This window comes from Mastacembelus armatus, chromosome 3 (assembly GCF_900324485.2).
Source record: "Mastacembelus armatus chromosome 3, fMasArm1.2, whole genome shotgun sequence".
Classification (NCBI taxonomy): domain Eukaryota; kingdom Metazoa; phylum Chordata; class Actinopteri; order Synbranchiformes; family Mastacembelidae; genus Mastacembelus; species Mastacembelus armatus.
This window is the reverse complement of record NC_046635.1, coordinates 15,528,988-15,550,225: the sequence shown is the minus strand read 5'-3', so window position 1 is coordinate 15,550,225 and position 21,238 is coordinate 15,528,988. Positions and strand designations below refer to the sequence as shown.

Below are 21,238 nucleotides of genomic sequence, written 5' to 3'. Positions count from 1 at the left end.
CCTTTTACTAGAATCTGGACTTTATTTTGAATGTTCCCTTTACTTTACAGAAAATGTAATATCTTCCTATAAATGACTAGACTTTTATTGTGAAAGTCCGAACATGGCCTGCTGGGAGATGACACCATGGCTGACATGTAAAACAGCCACAGAGTAAATTGCTCTAAATAACTGAGAATGGTCCCCATGTGTAACAGCATTAGGCAGCCAGTCATTCTTAATTACCAACCACAGACAGCTGTTGTTCTGCTATTGCTTTGTGAGCAGTTGCTATGGTGACCTAAACCCAGAGTGGGAGGGGGGGTACATTTAACCCTCTGGGGTCTGAGGGGGTTTTTGGGGCCTGGACAAATTTTGACATGTCCTGACATTTGTGCTTTTTTCAGTGTTTTTTAAACATATTAATGTCTAAAGTCTAATAACACTGTAATCAGCACAAAATTGGCTACAATAATATGTGAGCAGCAAGTTTATACATTATTGTGTTTTTGAGAAAAAAGTGGTTATGCATGGTTAGTGAAAAACTACAATTTTTTACTCACTGAAATAAAAGTGATGATTTGTTTTCAACTTGAATTGTTTCACCTAAAAGAAAACATTTCAAGCTTTCTAGCCATATAATTCTTATTTTTATGAACCAAGTATTCGCTGAGATTCTGGTTGTTTTATTTACGCGTCTGTGAAGAGAAATGGCAGAGACAGAAAAGGCCGAGAGCGCACCCTGTCGTCTTTCTTTATTTAAAAAAAGCACAACGTTTTGTTTTTATTATGATGGTATACCACTAAAACTAGACCCTTTACAGATTTGAATGATATACTTCTTTTATCTGTACGATCAGAATTGACAGAGTAATTTAAGTTTGTTTCGGCCTTATCAGAAAAAGATGCATCAAAACGCGCCGGCGCGTGCGTCGACCCCAGAGGGTTAAAACAGCCACAGAGTCACTTGCTCTAAATAGCTGAGAATGGTCACCATGTGTAACGGCAGTGGATATTAGGCAGCCAGTCATTCTTAATTACCAACCACAGACAGCTGTTGTTCTGCTATTGCTTTGTGAGCTGTTGCTATGGTGACCTAAGCCCAGAGTGGGAAGGGGAGTGCCACAGCATTTTACACACGCAGAATGGAGAAGCTCAGAAAACTTCACCTCACAAAATGGAGGAAAAACTATAAGAAAAACTATAAGACCTATCAATATAATTCTTTCACTAGCAGTGCCAGGAGGCTTCAACAAAGAGACTGATCCACTTTTTGTGAAGATATTCCAAAAAATGAAACAGCCTTCATTTGTGTTTTTCAGCAGAAGTGCTTGTAGCTCTTTTATAATGGGAGTGAATGAGAGATTGAGCAGTCACTCTCTGTGGGTTTGGCCACCTGGTGGAAAAACCGTAGGTCCTATCAAAATGAGAACAGCATTACCTGAAAGAAGACAAAAATCTCTACTACTTTAATATATAAATTGTTTGTTAAGCTGAAAGTTAACGCAAGAAGAGAAGAAAACAGACAAAAAATTTGAAAAAAGCTGAAGGACAAAACCTTTAAACCCAGAACAAAATGACACACAAAATTGTTTGACTGTATTAATGATATTAAACAGTGGTTAAACCAAAATTTTCTTTTTAAATGACGATGAAGCAGAATGCATTGTGTTCGGGGATACTGTGATGGCTGGCTTTGGCACATTATCTTCAAGGTTCAGTTCAACTGTCAGAAATTTGGGGGTGCTATTTCACAGTTATTTGAAGTTTGATAAACGTAGTTTGATAATGTAGTCAAGATGAGTTTTTAGCAATTGCTGCTGTTGGCCAAAGCTAAACCTTTTCTGAGTCATAATAACCCCGGGCTAGCTATCCATGTTTTAATCAGTTGCGGACTTGATTATATATGTATGAATATACTATATGTTAGCATCTCTCTCCCACCTTTTAACTGACACAACTTGAGAACGCATATTTAAACCTATCCTTTTATTACTTCATTGGCTTATAGTTCATTTTAGGATACATTTCAAACTTTTGTTTGTTTTTAAACCTCTTAATAATGACCTTGCTCCAGCTTGTTTATCCGAGATGTTGACATTCTGTAAGCATGGTAGGGTTTTGAGATCATCCGACCAGCTTCTGCTTTATGTTGTCCCCATTTCAAGATACAAACACTGGGGTGACCGAGCTTTTTCAGTTCATCTCGCCCCTGACTTGCATGTGATCTCCGACTTGGACCTGTTTAAATCAAAATTTTAGCCACACCTACCAGGCCCGAAAGATATGTTTCCAGATGTATCACCAAAAATCTTTGGCCAAATTTCAAAAGTCACAATAAACTGGAAAGTGATTCTTTTCCAATGATACCAAGCTCATCAATATAACCCTTAAAATGTAAGTACAACAGCTAGCTTAATTTGGGTATGCAAAAGGAGGATAGGTAACTGTTTTTTAAGGATGGTTTTTAACACCTTATAGTCTTGTGACACTTTTGTTCTTTTTGTCCTTTTTCCTTTCCTCATGCAACTGTTATGTTATGTTGTCTGTGTTTCTAATTGCTGTTTGTTTGTGAATCACTTTGGTCACCTAAGGGTTGTTGTAATGGGCTATATAAATAAATTACACTGTTAGTGCTGCAGGTATAAGGGCTACTGCTTTTGAAACGCGAAAAGAGACTGAAATACTCACCATTTCATCCCTTTTGTATGTGTAACAGGGAGCTTGTTTTGATGTCCCAGCTGACAAAGTCAAGGAGATTCAGGTGAGAACATTTGTGAAACATCCCATCACTTCAAGACATGGTGGATTGTTTTCTGTCTTAAATGAGCAAAAATGAATAATTCAGGGCAAAATATAAATGCTTTGACAGTGTTTCTCATTGAAGATGACAGACTGCTATTAGCCCTGCTAATATCCTTCTCACCTCACTTGATCATTCAACAGGACAACTGGAAGGATAGTCGCCGTTGGCAACTGACTGTAGCCACAGAGCTCCCACAGCTGGAGGAGAACCAGCTCAGTAATCGTGGTGATAGAGGCTTTGGCAGCGGTAACCATGGTGAAAGACAGGAGGGGGTAGGAGGAAGGGGACGAAATTTTGGACGATATAGTGGCTGTGGTAATGGGTTCCGCAACAGTGATGGTAACTATAGAAGCAGCAGAGGAGGACACAAACGCAGCTTCAGTCGAGCATTTGATCACTGAAATGCCAACCTGTGGACTGACAACAATGTGCATAACATGTTATCATCATATCAACACAGTACAACTGGCTGCCATTTTGTAATGTCTGATGTGTGCTACTTTTCAGTAAAAACATAAAATGATGTCTTCTTAAACCACTTACCCTGAATTATGTATTATATTGAAACACTTGAAACTAAATTAATATATCACCCATTGGATTTTAGGGGAAGTGTTGCTCTTTTTTTGTACTGTATATTTAGGGAAACAGTGGCAGCAGTCCATCTTGAGTCTTCATCAATAATATAAGGTACACTATTCCACCAACTTGTGAATATGCTGCTTGTTATACACTGTATAACCTTTAAGTGTCATTTCAGACGTCATTTCAGCTGTGCCTGCACAGAAAAGTGATAAAATGGGTGTTAGGCTTCACAGTTGTCCATGGTAGTGTTGTCACAATACTGAAATTATGACTTTAATACCAGTACCTGCCTAAGTATCTCGATATGGGGAAAAAACCTAAAACATCAGGAAAAGTAATGAAATTACACATAGCAGAACATAGAATTTAATAAACACAAACGAAGAAAAAATATTTTGACAATGTCAGTGCTGCGGAATATGTAAAAAGAAGCCATAAATCAATAGGAGTGAATTATGTTAGTCACAGTGGTAAATTCACAGTTAAAAAGTTAAATTCGACAGTTGCCCTTAATTTCCTTGTCAAACTAATAACAAAAAAAGGTTGCTTGTCACAAATAGCAAATGTTTTGTAATACATTTACTAATCGCTACCCGTAGCTCTTTAAATAATTTATACAAATTGGCATATCTGTGGACGAGGTGCTTTGCCAAGTTGAGTGTGTTGGCTCTGTTTGTTTAGATGTTGGTTATTTAAGTGAAATAATACAAGGCCATAGACAGTCAGGAAGAGCACTTGCAGCCATGCCTTTTGGCTTTTACCATGAAAGCTGCCTGGAGATTACAGAGAAAAGCATGAGAGAAAAAAACTGCCAACATACCCATTGTGCCTAGAGTGAAGCGAAGCCCTGTACGTGCCCACGCAGTGCTGCCCACTGCTGCACAGCAACAGATATATGTATCTTAATATTTACTCAAGTACTGATATGTACAGCACTAAGTATTATACCATTTTTAATGGCAGGGTATTGGGATACCTTTCACTGTGCAACGCTAGTCCTTGGTGTCAAATTGCTGTATTATCTTTTACTGAAACCTCACTCCCCAAAAATACTTGCTTTTCAAATACTTGCCTTAAATCAATAGCTGTCTACTGTTTCAATGAAATTCATTTAAAAAAGGGTCAACATAGGTTTTAATTTTTTAAAGGGCTTTAAGCATAGATGTTCACAAATTTCTGAAGGCCAAGGCAAAGTCAAGTCAAGTCTCCTATTGTTACTACCCCTGGCAAAAAATATAGGATCACCACCCTTCAGTCAGTCTTGCTAGCACAAGGCATATCAAAGAATAAGAACAACTTCTGGCAAAAATTATGGAATCGCCTCTCTTGGAGGATATTCTTTCACTTGTTTAATTTTGTTTGAATAAAAAAAACAAATCACAGACATGCCACATAACTATTTCCTCTGCTTGATCTAAAAAACAATTGCAATTGACTGCAATTTTTTTTCTTTTTGTTAATGTTTCTTTAAGCCAGAAGGTTGGAACATTAAATAAAAATTGTTTTGTGGCGTGTCTATGATTTTGTTTTGTTTTTATCTACAAAATTAGACAATTTCTTGAATCTGTCACACAGCAGTCACACAGCACCTTGGTACAGCATGAGGATCACTGGCTGCTTGCAGCCTAACACATCAGTTTTCATGGAAATACAAAAGGGAGGGGATTTCTCACAGAAAGACATCTGGGCCCTTATCAAATAGTCAAGGTTAGAGCAAACTGTGCTCACTGAGAGCAACAATTATATTTCCACAATACACAATAGGCCCTATTCAGAAGTGTTTCAGTTATACTAAAGTAAGGTGGATTAGGTCACAGGAGGGTAAACGTTTTAATTTCTCTAACACATCCCTCCTGTTTATGCTTAGCATAACTATTATATGAAAATGTTTAGCAGATCATTAATGATTATTATTCTGGTAAAACACAGAAAGATCAGAATTATTACTATTATAGGAAAAACAGTAAAATCATAAATCATAACTATAATCAAACAAACAAACAAGATCACAATCACAAATCTAAAATGATTAGCATGCTAAATATAACTTGTAGAAGTGAGAAATAAATGTCATAACTTTCTGTCTTTATGGGCAAACAGTCATCACAACATCACTTCCTGTAGGAATTTTCAATGTTGGAGTCATTTGTGCCTTACAGTTCAGAAGTTAGGACAAATTTATCATAGTCGGTAAAAGACAGTCAGGTCTTCCTTCATTGGCTCTGGAGGAGTTTCAGGGTGGAAATGGACTGATACATTTGTTTGTTATTGCTGTATCAATAAGGCGTTAGCAAAGGCCTCTAATACATGAATGCAACAGCAACCACAGGTAAACAAAATAGCAGTCATCACAGCCATTGAGATGAATATGGACTGGATCAGACCGCTCCATTTACCAAACATTCCCTCCAGCCAAGAAGTGAAGTTGTTGTCAATACCAGCATTCTCAGCGAGCTCCTCAGATAAGGCTTGGAGTCCTTGTAAAGCTTGACTAAAGAGTGACAGATCCATCTGGGGAAGTGTTGTTAGGAATAAAGGTACAACAGGTTGATCCAAACATTTTACAAACACCTCCCTCCTTAGACAGTAACATGTCTAATGCCATCCGGTTCTGCCAGATCATAAGACTAGTTTTACCTAACTGCTCTGCTAAGCCTCTGACAGCATCTCTAGTGTAGTTAATGAATCTCTGCTGGTTATAATACAAATAATTTATCCAATCAACATTTTTGTAAATGGTTGCCCACCAAAACAGAAAAGATTCAAAACCTGCTGCAACTTGGTTTCTAGCTTTATACTCGTCGGGAACTCCTATGTGCACTCTGATGGCATCAATATATACTCTGTTATCAAAACTGCCAGCTGCTGCAGTGTCTCTTTTCACACGGTGTGGGCTGTCTAGGGAAGAACCAGACAGTGGCAACACATAAAATGGCATCACCAATTGTATAAGAGCACAGGTTCCCTGCCAATCAGGTGGGAGCACTGGTCTCAATTGGTTTCCCCCACAATACCACCACAGGTCAGCACGTGCAGTAACATGGTCCGTGAACCAGGAAGGGTCATAGTCTGCCCCAGGAGTGGTCACATTGGTGGTAGAGCTGCACCAGTGGAGATCACCGACCTTTCTCCCTGAAGTGGAATTTCTCAAAAACAGGTATAATTAGTACTATAAGGTGTAAAGAAAGGTATAGTAAGAGCAGGAATAGGTGGCATCAAATAATGCAAAGACATTGTTTACTGGCTGGAGGGCAGGTGGACGTAAACAGCTGCAGTGTGCAGTTCAAGCCTGTTGGATCATTGTGTGGATCAAGTCTTATCAGTGTAACCTACATATTTTAGTGACATACTTGTCTGCTCATGTCAGCTGTTCCTGTCACACATTACCACAGTTAACTACTTTACAAAAATCAAACTGGGCAGTTTGAGTCTCATTGGCCCAAAAGATAAAAGTGGGCACATCATTAGCTCTCTTTGTCCTAGGTTTGGTTTTGGTGTTGTTCATGGCATTACCTGGCTGTAGCAATTCCTTCTCAAGGGAGGAAAAGATACCAGGTCTTATCTCAGTGGAGTTAGTAGCGCTCTCCGGCTGTTGCAAACCCTTCTCAAAGAGAAACAAAATCAACATAACTGTGGTCAGCGATATGACAGTCAATATGCTTATTGTCAGTGTCACCCCACAAAATAGTCTAAAGGGGTGCCAGGGTCGATATATTGGACCCTCCATGGCAAAATGTACCTCTGAGCAGTCTTCTCCCCAGGTCACTTTACTCCTCACTCACCTAATTCCCCTGGGTGTGGTTGATTTCTTCACTGGTTTGAGACGAGTGGTCCCTATTGGTCCCACCCCCCTTTGTAGCCAGACTTCACCACAGGTTAGTTGGAGTTTAGAGTGAGTCCCTGCTGGTTTGACAGAATTACTCAGACAGTACTTTTACCTCTTTACAGTGTGTTAAATTAATCCACGAAGGTCTTTCAACAATTCTCACAACCATGAGTATAGACTGCAGTACTTGGTAAGGTCCTTCCCAGCACAAAGAAAACCAATACTTTCTCTTGATCATTTTTACAAAGACCCAGTCTCCTGGATTCACTCTAGAGACAGGTTCAGGCTCAGGACCCTCCTGTTGTGCATTAATACAACATTGACAACATTTTTATTATTCAAAATTTTTGCCATGTAATCAGCAATGGTCTCAGTCATGTGAGCATCATCCTTAATGAATGGTTTTGTGGGAATGCAGACACACTCTGTGACTAGTATTGCAGTATAGTGTAATCCTATATGTTTAGACACCTGACAGGGTCACCGCTCTTCACTATGTCTTTACTATGAGGGAAGGTAAAGGGAATAACAACTCCATATATGGTAATGGTCTGATTTACTTTTGTGGAAAAGTACTGCCATGTAAGGCGGTGACCAAGTTACAAGGTATATACATTCTATAGATTTCGCCTAGAGCTCAGATCTCTCCGTGTGTCCCATGAGGGTTGATCTCCAGAGCGCTCTGTATAGTTTGAATAAAACCTATAATCAGCTGAACCACCCCAGCCGCCTCTGTGTACTTCCTCATCAACGGACTTGTGTAAAACGTGAGTATTCAACAGTTTTAACTGAGGTAGATGGTAACACTGCAGTAAGATGTTTAATTACCTGGTTTTCAAAATATGCACCATTATTACAATAGATTCTCTCTGGAATTCCAAATCTGGGAATAATAGTAGTTGTCAGTGTTTTAGCTACTGTTAGTGCATCAGGATGCCTTGCTGGAAACACTTCAATCCATTTAGTTAATGCATCAATGATCACTAAACAGTATTTCTTTCCCTCACAGTTATTTAATTCAATAAAATCCATGCAAATGTGTTGAAAAGAATATTCAGGTAGTGGAAACTTTCCACTATTTCTTGTCACAATCTGTCCCTGTGGTTTATTTTTCCACATATTTCACATTGTTAATAATTTTTTTTGAGCAGTTTGTAAAACCATATGTTGTAAACACTATGTTTACTAATCTACCATCCCTCCTGCTGACGTATGCACATTAGCATGCGTCAGTACAGCTTCATATCTAAATAAACTTTAGGTAACACTACTTTTCATCTTTACATAATTTACACTCTTTTCTCTTTGTTTTTGTTGTTACCCATGAGTCTTTTCATTTCTAAGGTTCACTGTTCTGCATGTCTTTAAGTATCTGCTCATCAGGATGTTCAACTATAACTGTAGCTTGTAAAGTCAGTGGTTTCTGTGCTACTGATTTAGCAACTTCATCAGCTTTACAATTGCCAAGAGAAATCATATCTAGTCCTTACATTTGTGTCGAACTTACAATTAGCAACCTCTTTAGGCAGCTACACAGCATCTAACAGCTGTAAAATAAGATCCTTATGTGTGATGTAATTATTCCTCTGTTCTTCCACTGCTGAGCAAACACATATACAGTTGAAAATCCATAATTGTTATCAGTGTAGATATTAACTACTTTTACTTCTCATAATTTACAAGTTTCTGTTATGGTAATAAGTCCCTCAGCCTGCAATGATAAATGAGATGGTAGTGGTTCAGCTTTAAAACATCTTTAAGGGTTACAACAGTATATCCTGTAGAATTAGATCAGTCTTATTTCTTTTTTTTTTTTCTTTTTTTAAAAGATCCATCTACAAACATTGTTATTTCAGCACATTTATAAGGTGTGTCAGTTTGGTCAACCCTGGGCAACACTATTCTCAGTTTCAGCAATACAGTCGTGGCCCACCATCCTCAGCTATAGGCATTAATGTAGCAGGATTAAAGGTTGTACATCGTTCAATAGTGAGATGTGGCTGTGAAAGCAATATAGTCATGAAGGACAGATGTTTAGCTGGTGACATGTATGCTATCCTGTTTTGCAGGACAGAGACTGCATGTGGAACCTTTAGTGTCAGGATTCAATTCAATTCAATTCAATTTTATTTGTATAGCGCCAAATCACAATACAAATCATCTCAAGGCACTTTACAAAAACTAAAACTAAAAAAAACCCCAACAATTCCCTTATGAGCAAGAACTTGGCGACAGTGGAGAGGAAAAACTCCCTTTAACGGAAGAAAAAACCTCCAGCAGAACCGGGCTCAGTTTGGGGGGCCATCTGCCTCGACCGGTTGGGGTGAGTGGATAGAGCAGAGAGAAAAGAACAGCAACAATAAACAACAAATGGACACTGCAGGTTGGTGGGACCAGTAACTGCACATCAGCGATATACAGCTCCAGGACCAGGGACACCTGCAGAAGGTACAGAGAGAACAGAGAGAGAGGGAGAGAGCACAAACTAGGGGAGAGAGAGAGCACAAGGTTAGTAACATTCAATGGTGGAATATACATGAGGTGGGAGGAGAGAAGAGAGGGGAGGGGAAGGGGGGGGGGGGGTTAGGGTAGGGAAGCTCAGTGCACCAATGGTCCTCGGGCAGTCTAGGCCTATAGCAGCATAACTAAGGGATGGTTCAGGGTTGCCTGAAGCCAGCCCTAACTATATGCTTTGTCAAAGAGGAAGGTTTTAAGTCTAGCCTTAAAAGTATAGAGAGTGTCTGCCTCCTGAACCCAGGCTGGGAGCTGGTTCCATAGGAGAGGAGCTTGATAACTAAAGACTCTGCCTCCCATTCTGCTTTTGGAAACTCTGGGAACCACAAGTAGACCTGCACTCTGAGAGCGAAGTGGTCTATTGGGATAATATGGTACTATGAGGTCTTTGAGGTATGAAGGAGCTTGATTATGAAGGGATTTGTATGTGAGAAGAAGGATTTTAAATTCTATTCTATATTTTACAGGGAGCCAATGAAGAGAAGCCAATATAGGAGAAATATGATCTCTCTTGCTAGTTCCTGTCAGGACTCTGGCTGCGGCATTCTGGATTAATTGGAGGCTTTTTATGGAGATATTGGGACATCCAGATAGTAATGAGTTACAGTAATCTAGCCTTGAGGTAACAAATGCATTAACTAGTTTTCCTGCATTATTTTGAGACAGGATGCTCCTAATTTTGGCAAAGTTATTTCTGAGATTTTTTGGCCCAAATATAATGACTTCTGTTTTCTCAGAGTTTAAAAGTAAAAAGTTACTGGTCATCCAGGCCTTTATGTCAGTTAGACAGGCTTGAAGTCTGGTTAACTGGTTTGTGTTAACAGGTTTAATAGACAGATATAACTGAGTGTCATCTGCATAGCAGTGGTAATTAATAGAGTGCTTCCTAATGACATATCCTAAAGGAAGCATGTACAGGGTGAACAGAATCGGTCCTAGCACGGAGCCTTGTGGAACTCCATAACTAACTTTTGTTCGTGTGGAAGGTTCATCATGGACATGAACAAACTGGAATCTGTCCGATAAATAGGATTGGAACCATTTTAACGCTGTTCCTCTGATACCAATCACATGCTCCAGTCTCTGTAATAAGATGTTGTGGTCAATGGTGTCGAATGCTGCACTAAGGTCTAGGAGGACAAGTATTGAAACAAGTCCATTATCTGAGGCTAAGAGAAGATCGTTGGTAACTTTCAACAGTGCTGTTTCTGTACTATGATGTGCTCTAAATCCTGATTGGAAATCTTCAAATAGTTCATTCCTGTGTAAGTGGTCTGATAGCTGCTTAGCAACAGCTTTTTCTAGGATTTTAGAAATAAATGGCAGGTTGGATATTGGTCTATAATTAGCCAAGACTCCTGGATCAAGACTAGGCTTTTTGAGTAAAGGTTTGATTACTGCAGTCTTAAAGGCCTGTGGTACGTAGCCTGATACTAGAGATAAATTTACCAAGTCCAATAAAGATGAGTTCATTAATGGCAGGGTGCCTTTAAGCAGTCTAATCGGGATGGGGTCTAAGAGACACGTTGATAATTTCAATGAAGCAACTACTGATGTAAATTCAGAGAGATCTATGGGAGAGAAGCAGTCTAAACATAACTGAGGTCCTACAGATGATTCAAGAGCTACTGTAGTAGAAGATTCATTTATTGCAGGTATAGGAAGCATCTGCTGAATTTTATCTCTAATAGTTGTGATTTTATTTGTAAAGAAACTCATAAATTCATCACTGCTGAGAGCTAAGGGAACACTGGGCTCAACAGAGCTGTGACTTTTTGTCAGCCTGGCTACAGTGCTGAAAAGAAACCTGGGATTGTTCTTATTTTCCTCTATTAGTGATGAATAGTATGCAGTTCTGGCTTTACGGAGAGCTTTTTTATATGTTAGTAGACTGTTTTTCCAGGCTAGAAAAATTTCCTCTAAGTTTGTGGAACGCCACTTCCTTTCCAGCCTTCGTGATGCCTGCTTTATGTAATATGTAAATTATACCATGGGGCTAGTCTTCTCTGATTCACTAACTTCTTTTTCAGAGGGGCTACAGAATCAAGCATTTCACGCAGTGAGGTTACAGCGCTGTCAACAACATGATCAATTTGGTAGGGAGTGGGATTGAAGCAGCTGCCCTCCACTATGTTTATACTTGGCATAGACGTAAATAAAGATGGAATCATTTTCTTAAATTTATTAACAGCGTTGTCGGATAAACATCTGCTGTAGTGGAATTTTCTTCCAAACGCTGCATGATCCATCATTTTATATTCAAAAGTTATTAAAGAATGATCTGACAAAACAGGATTTGGGGGAAAAACTATTAGATGTTCAATTTCGATGCCATAGGTCAGAACAAGATCAAGGGTGTGATTGAAACAGTGGGTGGGTTTATTAACATTTTGAATGAAACCAATTGAATCTAATATAGAATTAAATGCAATGCTGAGGCCGTTATTTTCAACATCTACATGAATGTTAAAATCTCCCACTATAATAACTGGAACAACATGATGTTTGCTGAAGCTTGGACTGTCATGGAGGCTGCAATAACAGCTTGAATACATACAGGCATTGCTATTGGATCCAGTTGGGCAGAATAATAAGCAATAGGCCTGTTTTGTCAGCACTGAAGTCATGTGACTATTTTTACAATCAACAGTTTGCATAAAACATTTTTCATAGTTAGGCAGTCCTAAAACAGAGGTGCTGGTCAGGGTCTTTTTAAGACCATCAAAGGCTTTTTCTGCAATTTCAGTCATTTTATTTTATCATAAGTTGCCATAGGTGTGTCATAAATCAATTTCAACAATGGACTAGACAACTCTGAATAGTTTGGTATCCATGCTCTGCAGAAGTTTGTCATACTTAAGAAAAACCATCTGTCTTTTAGTTTGTAGTTTTGGTACTTTAAGTATAGCTTTTTTTTGTTTTTTTTTACAACTAGTTTGCTCTTACTCACTCTGTGTCCCTGTTCTGCTAGAAACTTAAGCAGAGCTATGGTGTCTGTTTTGCATTGTTCTTGTGTTTCAGAGCAAATTTCATTTACATACAAATACGTATTTGACTTCTTGCAGGAGGTTAAAGCTAAGTTAGCAGACATTACTTGGGAAAAAATGGTAGGAGACTCACAATAACCCTGTGGAATCCATGTCCAAGTCCATCTTTTGCCTGAAAACTCAAATGCAAATCAGAATTATCATTGTTTGTCAACTTCAATAGAGAAAAATGCATTTGGTGCTCAGGGCGTGTCTTTCTCTGTGGGCAGCTCTTGGCCCAGTGTCCTGCTTTTCCACAGACGTAGCAGTAGTCATGATTATCTATCTGCTGTCTGCCAGGTCACAGTCAGTGAAAAACACTTCAGCTGTTTTTCTAACTTTCTTTTGTGCTTTTGCTCTTTTTTGGAGAACAGTGGTCACATGCACAGCATAATTCTTCTTCTCTGTTAGGACACAAGTTCACCAGCCAATTTGATGCCTTCGAATAAATCCTGAAATTTCAGGTTTGAAGCCATTAATGAAGGCATTTCTTAACTGCTGTGCATAAGGCCCATCCCCATTCTGTGCAGCACCTTCAGGTACTGATATTCCACTGTGAGTGTTAAACATCTTTCAGTCTGTTAAAAGAAGCCAGCACTCCCTCACTATCTTCAGCATAAGGAGCTGTGGGAGGAAATCTTGCTCCACCAACAGCACCCTCTTCTCCCTGGGCGTACGGAGGAAGCTGAGCCGGTGGTGGATTATTAGGTTGAGGAGGTTTGTCTACAGCATGACATAGTTTGTTCATCTGTAAATTTAACAGTTTGCCCTAAATACAATGTTGGTGAAGAGGTTTTTAACTGTTTTTCTATTTGCTTGTCTCTTTTCTCCCTCCTTTCTCTCTCTCCCTCTCTGTCTCTGCCTCCTTTAAACCATTCTCTGATCCTTCTGATTTCCCTTAGTCTTACTCTTTATGTCCTTTACTAAGTTTCTACAGTCCTCACAGTTAACCTTCCCCAAAAAACCATATTTATTTTTCCATTTTTCTAATTTTTCTATATTTCTTAGGATCCTTTTGATGCATCAATTTTTGTCACTGGTGACTAGTTCTTCTAATTTAGTGTTTAGTGTTTTATATTCAGTTACTATTTGTTTTTACTCACTGCTACTCATTTATTTATTTATTATTTATTTATTATTATTATAATTATTGTAGGCCTACACTTATTTTAACAGGCTCCTTATCCCCCCTTTTTTGTTTTTTAAATTATTTTAATTACTGTTATTGTTTAGTTACTGATCTGATTGGAGGAGATGGAGCAGCTGTTTAACTCACTTTATATCACATTAATTATTTCTATGCTTTTATATTCTTTTCATGGTACCAATATTCTGTTTTGTTATGCTCAAAAGCACTATCGACGCGCACCGGGGCTCCTTTTTGTTCCGGGTCCCCCACAGACCACGGGGTTAGTTTACTTTGGGTCTCCCACAGACCACGGGTTCATCCTGAGTTTCTGATTTCCCGAAAGCCTCGCTCGGTTTTACCCGAACATGTTTGACCCAGTGTCCCGTAGGCCACACAAGTTTCGGTTTTGTTTGAATTTCAGCACTCAAGTCAAGTCAATGAATATTTTTAGTCTCGTTTTGGACTAACCTCTCAGCCTGATATGAGACCGCGATTCACTGAGACTCTACTCAGCTTGCGTGACCCGAAGGACCCAGGACCACCCGGGGCTCCCAGAGAGCCAGAAACTCCCAGGGACTCCGCACCGGTTTTGTTTGGCTCTAATTCCCCAAGACTCTACTCAGGGGACGGTTTTGTTTGAATCTCACAGACTCCCTGAGACTCTACTCAGGTGAAGGTTTTGTTCGAATTAGACCCACTGAGACTCTACTCAGTTTAACCAAATTAAAATTCTCTTACCTTACAGGAGTCCGTCTCTGGTCTCTCTTTTCAAAGTTCAATCACGTCACTCCTCTCCCCTCACAGCAGATCCTAGCCTCTCAATGCTCCAAACCGTTCCCTTATGGGACCGGGGCGGAGGGCTTTTTAGGTCCAAACCTGGAAGGAAGAGGAGATATTGCGATCCCGGACCCCCAAGTTGTTAGGTAAATTCTTTTAACAAATAGACTCAGAGGACGAACTTCGGTAAGATTATATAGAGGTTTTACTTGCAAGGAGTAACAGTCACACAGCACCTTGGTACAGCTTGAGGATCACTGGCTGCTTGCAGCCTAACACATCAGTTTTCATGGAAATACAAAAGGGAGGGGATTTCTCACAGAAAGACATCTGGGCCCTTATCAAATAGTCAAGGTTAGAGCAAACTGTGCTCACTGAGAGCAACAATTATATTTCCACAATACGCAATAGGCCCTATTCAGAAGTGTTTCAGTTATACTAAAGTATGGTGGATTAGGTCACAGGACGGTAAACATTTTAATTTTTCTAACAGTATCTCACGCTCAGTGCCTGTGATGCTATGACATATTACTGACAGCCAAGTGTGGTAGAAATTTCTTTAAGTTTGAGAGTTGCTAATTCTCAGAAAACAATCACAAGTGTGATGAATCATCTCAGGTTTAATCACGGGCCCGGAGAGGACGTCCTTGCAGAAGTCCTCTGCCGACTGTGTTACAAGACCAGTTTATATACATTTTGACAAGAAAGGGGTGGACTAATCTTGAACAGACTCCACGTTTGTTCAGGTACTATCTTCAGTCTTCTTACCATCAAAGAAACAAATTGTTGACAGTTATTTACAACCTTATACCCGAAAACACTAAACCAATAAACAGACAGAACCACATACCATCAGAGGGTCAAGCAAACATTCAACCCCCACATTGGTTTAAGTCAGTGACCATTTGCTCTGTTGTAAAATCCTCACATTCCCCCCTTTTGACACAAAGTGTCAACACAATTATAATTACCAATCAGAGGGAAAGAAACATTACATTATTAGTCAGGGTATTTCTATAGCACTGTCATCATATGGGTTTCCTGAGGTCCAATCATTCAATTGTATTACATCAGTCTTTGTTGATTCAGTTATAGGATATGTGTCCATGTCCTTTAAAGTGTGAAACTGTCCTCTTTGAAGCTGATTCTGAACAAATCCTTGATTCCTCTGACATCTCCTTGCATTGTTCTGTCGAATTTGCAGGCTCCTTCTGTGAGGTGGTGTAGTTTCCTGCTGGTGAGCAGTTTGGAAAATTTTATTTTTTACCTGGTCCATGTCTGACTTCTCTCAGTTCCTTTCTGCGTGTAAGACGTGTCCATACATTTGGCAAAGTCTCTGTTTCCCAGCCGACACATGACATCTTGACGCAGCTCCTTGGGCCAGGTTGAGACATTTATTAATGCAGTTTTCCACAGGTGACTGTATGCCGCATTATCCGGAGTGTGCAGCGAATACAGTTACCATGCGGGTGCAATAATCAGCTGGTGACTCACCCCCTTTTTGTCCAGTATCATGAATCAAACCAGCAAACTCTCAGAGGAATTGCAGTCCGCACAGCTTCATCCAAGGTGTCCATCGTAGCGGTGAATTGTTGTGACCCCACTGGTGCCGTGTTGTGGGTCTGATGTGTCCCCTTCGGAGTTTGACGAACCTGTAAAACATAACTTCTACTTTCTCACCCTACATTTCTATTTTACCTTCTTATTCTCCTCAACATCACTCTTCTACCTTTACCCTTAATTCTGCAGCAGATTTTTCTTACTTCTATTTCTGCCACCCTTTTTCACTCTTGAAAAGAGTGCCAATTTATTTCTTCCTTTGTTTTCCTTCTTTCACTTCCTCTTCTCCTTCTCAACAACATTCTATAACCATATTTTTAACCCATTTATCTACCATAATTTAGCTCTGGGGCTGGTTACACTCTCATTGGGCTTATAACACACACACACAATAGTTTCTCATTCACACTGATCTTCCCATCTCATCGTATGGTCAGATCTTATCAAACAAACACTAACTTTGGGTAACTTTCTTCAGCCAGGTAGTTTGTATGACACATTCGTTCCGAGCAACGTACCCTTATTGTATACACATTGTGCATACAAGACACTAAAGGAGTCACCACAAAGCTTATAACATTATCACCTCATTCATATGCCCAGTTCATGATATGGGACAATTTCTAAGGCAGTTCTTATAGACAATAATAGTTCACTTCTTATAGACAATAACATCTTACTCCTCATAGACAAAAGCGTACTTCTCATTAACAATAGCTTACTTCTCATTTAACAGCTTACTTCTCATTAACAACATTATCATACTTCTCATTAACAATCAGAGCTTACTTCTTCAGTACTGTCTTAATTTTTTCATGTTTTCCACATACGTTCCACGTTGGTCGTTTCCTTGATAAACCATATGGCTTCCCGAAGGAAGACTTACGTTTGTAATCCTCAGCCAGTGGAGTTTTCTCGTTGTTTCTTTTTTTTCCTTCTTTTTTGTTTTTTGTTTTTTAGGATTATTTTTTCATCATGTGGCGTCTGTCCCTCAGACACACTGGTCTCATTACCAGGAGGGATTACAAAGATCACGTGATTACCGAACACACACACACCTAGGGTTTTTCATTTTGACGCAGACCAAAAACATACCAAAAACATAAATCAACACTTAACAGACATACACAAGCAATGATTCATAACACTGTACTCACTTATTAAATGAATGGAGCATCCACTGTCCGCCACCCATTCTGACCTCAGGCGGGATTCCAGCCCTCCGTTTGTCAGAGCGGAACTTTCCCTTCATTTTTAAATTTTACCACCGGTGGTTCCTTCGGTCCAGAACAGGCGCCGGTCAGTGGCCTGGCCATCCCAGCCTCGTCGCCAAATTGTGGTAGAAATTTCTTTAAGTTTGAGAGTTTGCAGAAGTCCTCTCCGGGCCCGTGATTAAACCTGAGATGATTCATCACACTTGTGGTTGTTTTCTGAGAATTAGCAACTCTCAAACTTAAAGAAATTTCTACCACACAAGTCAATTCATATTCATAATTAATTCAATTCAGTTCAATTGATTTGTATAGCACCAAATCACAATACAAATCACCTCAAGGCACTTTACAAAAACTAAAAACCCAACAAATTCCTTATGAGCAAGCACTTGGCGACAGTGGAGAGGAAAAACTCCCTTTAACAGAAGAAAAAACCTCCAGCAGAACCGGGCTCAGTTTGGGCGGCCATCTGCCTCGACCAGTTGGGGTGAGTGGATAGAGGAGAGAGAAAAGAACAGCAACAAACAACAAAGACACTGCAGGTTGGTTGGGCCAGTCCTCGGGCAGTCTAGGCCTATAGCAGCATAACTAAAGGATGGTTCAGGGTTGCCTGAAGCCAGCCCTAACTATACGCTTTGTCAAAGAGGAAGGTTTTAAGTCCAGCCTTAAAAGTTCAGAGAGTGTCTCCTTCCTGAACCCAGACTGGGAGCTGGTTCCACAGGAGAAGAGTTTGATAGCTAAAGGCTCCGCCTCCCATTCTGCTTTTGGAAACTCTGGGAACCACAAGTAGACCTGCACTCTGAGAGCGAAGGGGTCTATTGGGATAATATGGTACTATGAGGTCTTTAAGGTATGAAGGAGCTCATGATCATGAAGGGATTTGTATGTGAGAAGAAGGATTTTAAATTCTATTCTGTATTTTACAGGGAGCCAGTGAAGAGAAGCTAATAGGAGAAATATGATCTCTCTTGCTACTTCCTGTCAGGACTCTGGCTGCAGCATTCTGGATTAACTGGAGGCTTTTTATGGAGATACCATAATTAAGACACCACAAATGTAAAATTTCATTTCATTCCACTTAATTATAACTTTTGTAATAATCATAACTTCTTGTATTCTCACAGATGGATACACACTGAATACATTATTTGGCTTGTACCACATTTTTTTTGTGCAACTTCATTTATGCACAACCAGTAATATACATACATACATGCTTATTAGCAAGCAATTTTGATAGCTACTTTAAGTGAAATTGATCACTAACAATTTGGATTAAACTACATTCTGCTATGTTAAAACTACCAGTGGAGTATATCAGACTGAACAAAACAATATTTTAAGGGTTCTGGATGAAAAGAAGTTTACCCACCCAATTTAGCCCACTTTGTTTGCCTACCACACTAAACTACCCCTATACACCTTCTTTGCAGGGGTGCACTGTTTTGATGCACATCAGTAAAGCCTCTCTGACAGTGGTGTGAAAAAGTGTTAGCCCCCTTCCCTCCTTCTTTTTTGTTTTTGCATGTTTGTCACACTTGAATGTTTCAGATCGTTAAACAAATTTAAATATTATTCAAAGATAACACAAAGATAACAGGACCTGCCTGACAAAGTGAAGTAGACCAAAAGATCCTCAAAAGCTATACATCATGCTGAGATCCAAAGAAATTCAAAAACAAATGCGAGAGAAAGTAATTGAGATCTATCAGTCTGGAAAAGGTTAGGAAAAGGTGTGTGTCCCATTACGTCTGGTGTAATGGGACACGTCTGGCATTTCAGAAAAAGAAGATCATACCAACAGTAAAATATGGTGGTGGTAGTGTGATGGTCTGGGGCTGTTTTGCTGCTTCAGGACCTGGAAGACTTGCTGTGATAAATGGAACCATGAATTCTGCCGTCTACCAAAAAATCCTGAAGGAGAATGTCCGGCCATCAGTTTGTGACCTCAAGCTGAAGCAAACTTGGGTTCTGCAGCAGAACAATGATCCAAAACACACCAGCAAGTTCACCTCTGAATGGCTGAAGAAAAACAAAATGACAACTTTGGAGTGTCCTAGTCAAAGATTTGACCTGAATCCGGTTGAGATGCTGTGGCATGACCTTAAAAAGGTGGTTCATTCTCGAAAACCCTCCAATGTGGCTGAATTACAACAATTCTGCAAAGATGAATGTGTCAAAATTTCTCCACAGCACTGTAACTGACTCATTGCAAGTTATCGCAAATGCTTGTTTGCAGTTGTTGCTGCTAACGGTGGTCCAACCAGTTATTAGGTTTAGGGGGCAAACACTTTTTCACACAGGGCCATGTAGTTTGGTATTTTGTTTCCCCTTAATAATAAAAACCTTCATTTAAAAACTGCATGATGTATTTACTTGTGTTATCTTTGACTATTTAAATTTGTTTGATGATCTCAAACAAAGTGTGACAAAATAAGGAATCAGGAAGGGGGCCAACACTTTTTCACACCTGTACCTCCAACAACAGAAGAGATGGCGTTTAATTACACATGTGGACAAAAATGTTGTTACTCTTCCATTAAAGAAAGAAAAACCCACAATGGTAGCTGAAATAACTTGAAGCTGACAAAAGTAATAATAAAAATTTACCAAAAATTAACTAATGAAAATAAGACATTGTTTCTGAATTGTGGAGACATGACAGAGACATTTAAAAAACAAACTAATAAAACTGGCCTGGACAAAAATGATGGTACCACCTGGAAAAGATTAAAAATAATTTGCCCATAGGGACATGTTAAACTAAAGTGTGTCCTGTAATTAGCATCACAGGTATCATCACGCTTGTAATAAGTCACTCTGCCTGGTGAAGGGATGAAAAGTGCTGTGCTGTGCTGTGTATCATAGTGTGCACCACGCTGAACATGGACCACAGAAAGCTAAGAAGAGTTGTCACAGGAGATTAGAAAGAACATTGTAGACATGCATGTTAAAGGTAAAGGCTATAAGACAATCTCCAAGCAGTTTGATGTTCCTGTGACTACAAAGACTATAAGACTATATATAGTGCCGCTTGAAAGTTTGTGAACCCCTTGAGCTGTTCAGAGTTTTCTGTTGTTTTACCATAATTTTCTTATTTTTACATCACCTGCTTTTTATAAATTAAATGTCAGATGTATGTTGATCAATTGCATATGTTTTAGAGGGAATTTTGTAAGTAGCCAAAAAATTACATGAAAGATTGAATTATTGTATGTGCAAAAGTAAGTGAACCCGCTGCTGCATTGGTAAAGTCCAGTGAGTAACAGATTCAGGAATGTTATTGTTAGGAATCGTTAGGAATGTGATTGGGCAACACTGATTAAAAGAGAGTGGAAACCAACCAAACCACTATGGTGCCACGGAGTCACACAATGTCAAGAGGAAAGGAGATATCCGAGGACATCAGGAAGAAGGTGGTGAATGCCCACCAGTCTGGGGAAGGCTATAAGACCATCTCCAAGAGATTCCAACTCCACCCATCCACTGTAAGACTAATCATATACAAATGAGGGCATTCAACATGACCACAACTCTGCCTAGAAGTGGACGCCCATCAAAATTAAGAAGCACCAGAAAAATAATAAATGAGGTAAAGGCCAACCCACACATCACCTCTAGAGAGTTGCAGACCTCTCTGGTAGCATCTGGGGTAAATGTACATGCGTCTACAATCAGGCGAAAATTGAACAGGCATGACATTTATGGGAGGGTTGCTAGAACGAAGCCTCTGCTCTCAAAAAAGAACAAAGCTGCTCATTTCAACTTTGCCAGAGAGCATTTGGACAAACCAGAGGCCTTTTGGAGGTCCATTCTTTGGAC

At 39.5% G+C, this 21,238-nt stretch overlaps 1 protein-coding gene across 3 annotated transcripts in view; it reads left to right on the top strand.

Annotated features, from left to right (window-relative positions):
- Positions 1–3,679, top strand: part of ddx21 (DEAD (Asp-Glu-Ala-Asp) box helicase 21) — a 45,605-nt gene extending 41,926 nt beyond the window's left edge. For all 3 annotated transcript variants that reach the window (XM_026293702.2, XM_026293701.1, XM_026293700.1), the window contains exons 15-16: positions 2,699–2,743; positions 2,926–3,679. In XM_026293702.2, the coding sequence (XP_026149487.1) occupies positions 2,699–2,743; positions 2,926–3,186 (306 nt within the window). In that variant the 3' untranslated portion in view covers positions 3,187–3,679. The remainder of the gene's footprint in view (positions 1–2,698; positions 2,744–2,925) is intronic.
- Positions 3,680–21,238: the final 17,559 nt, after the last annotated feature.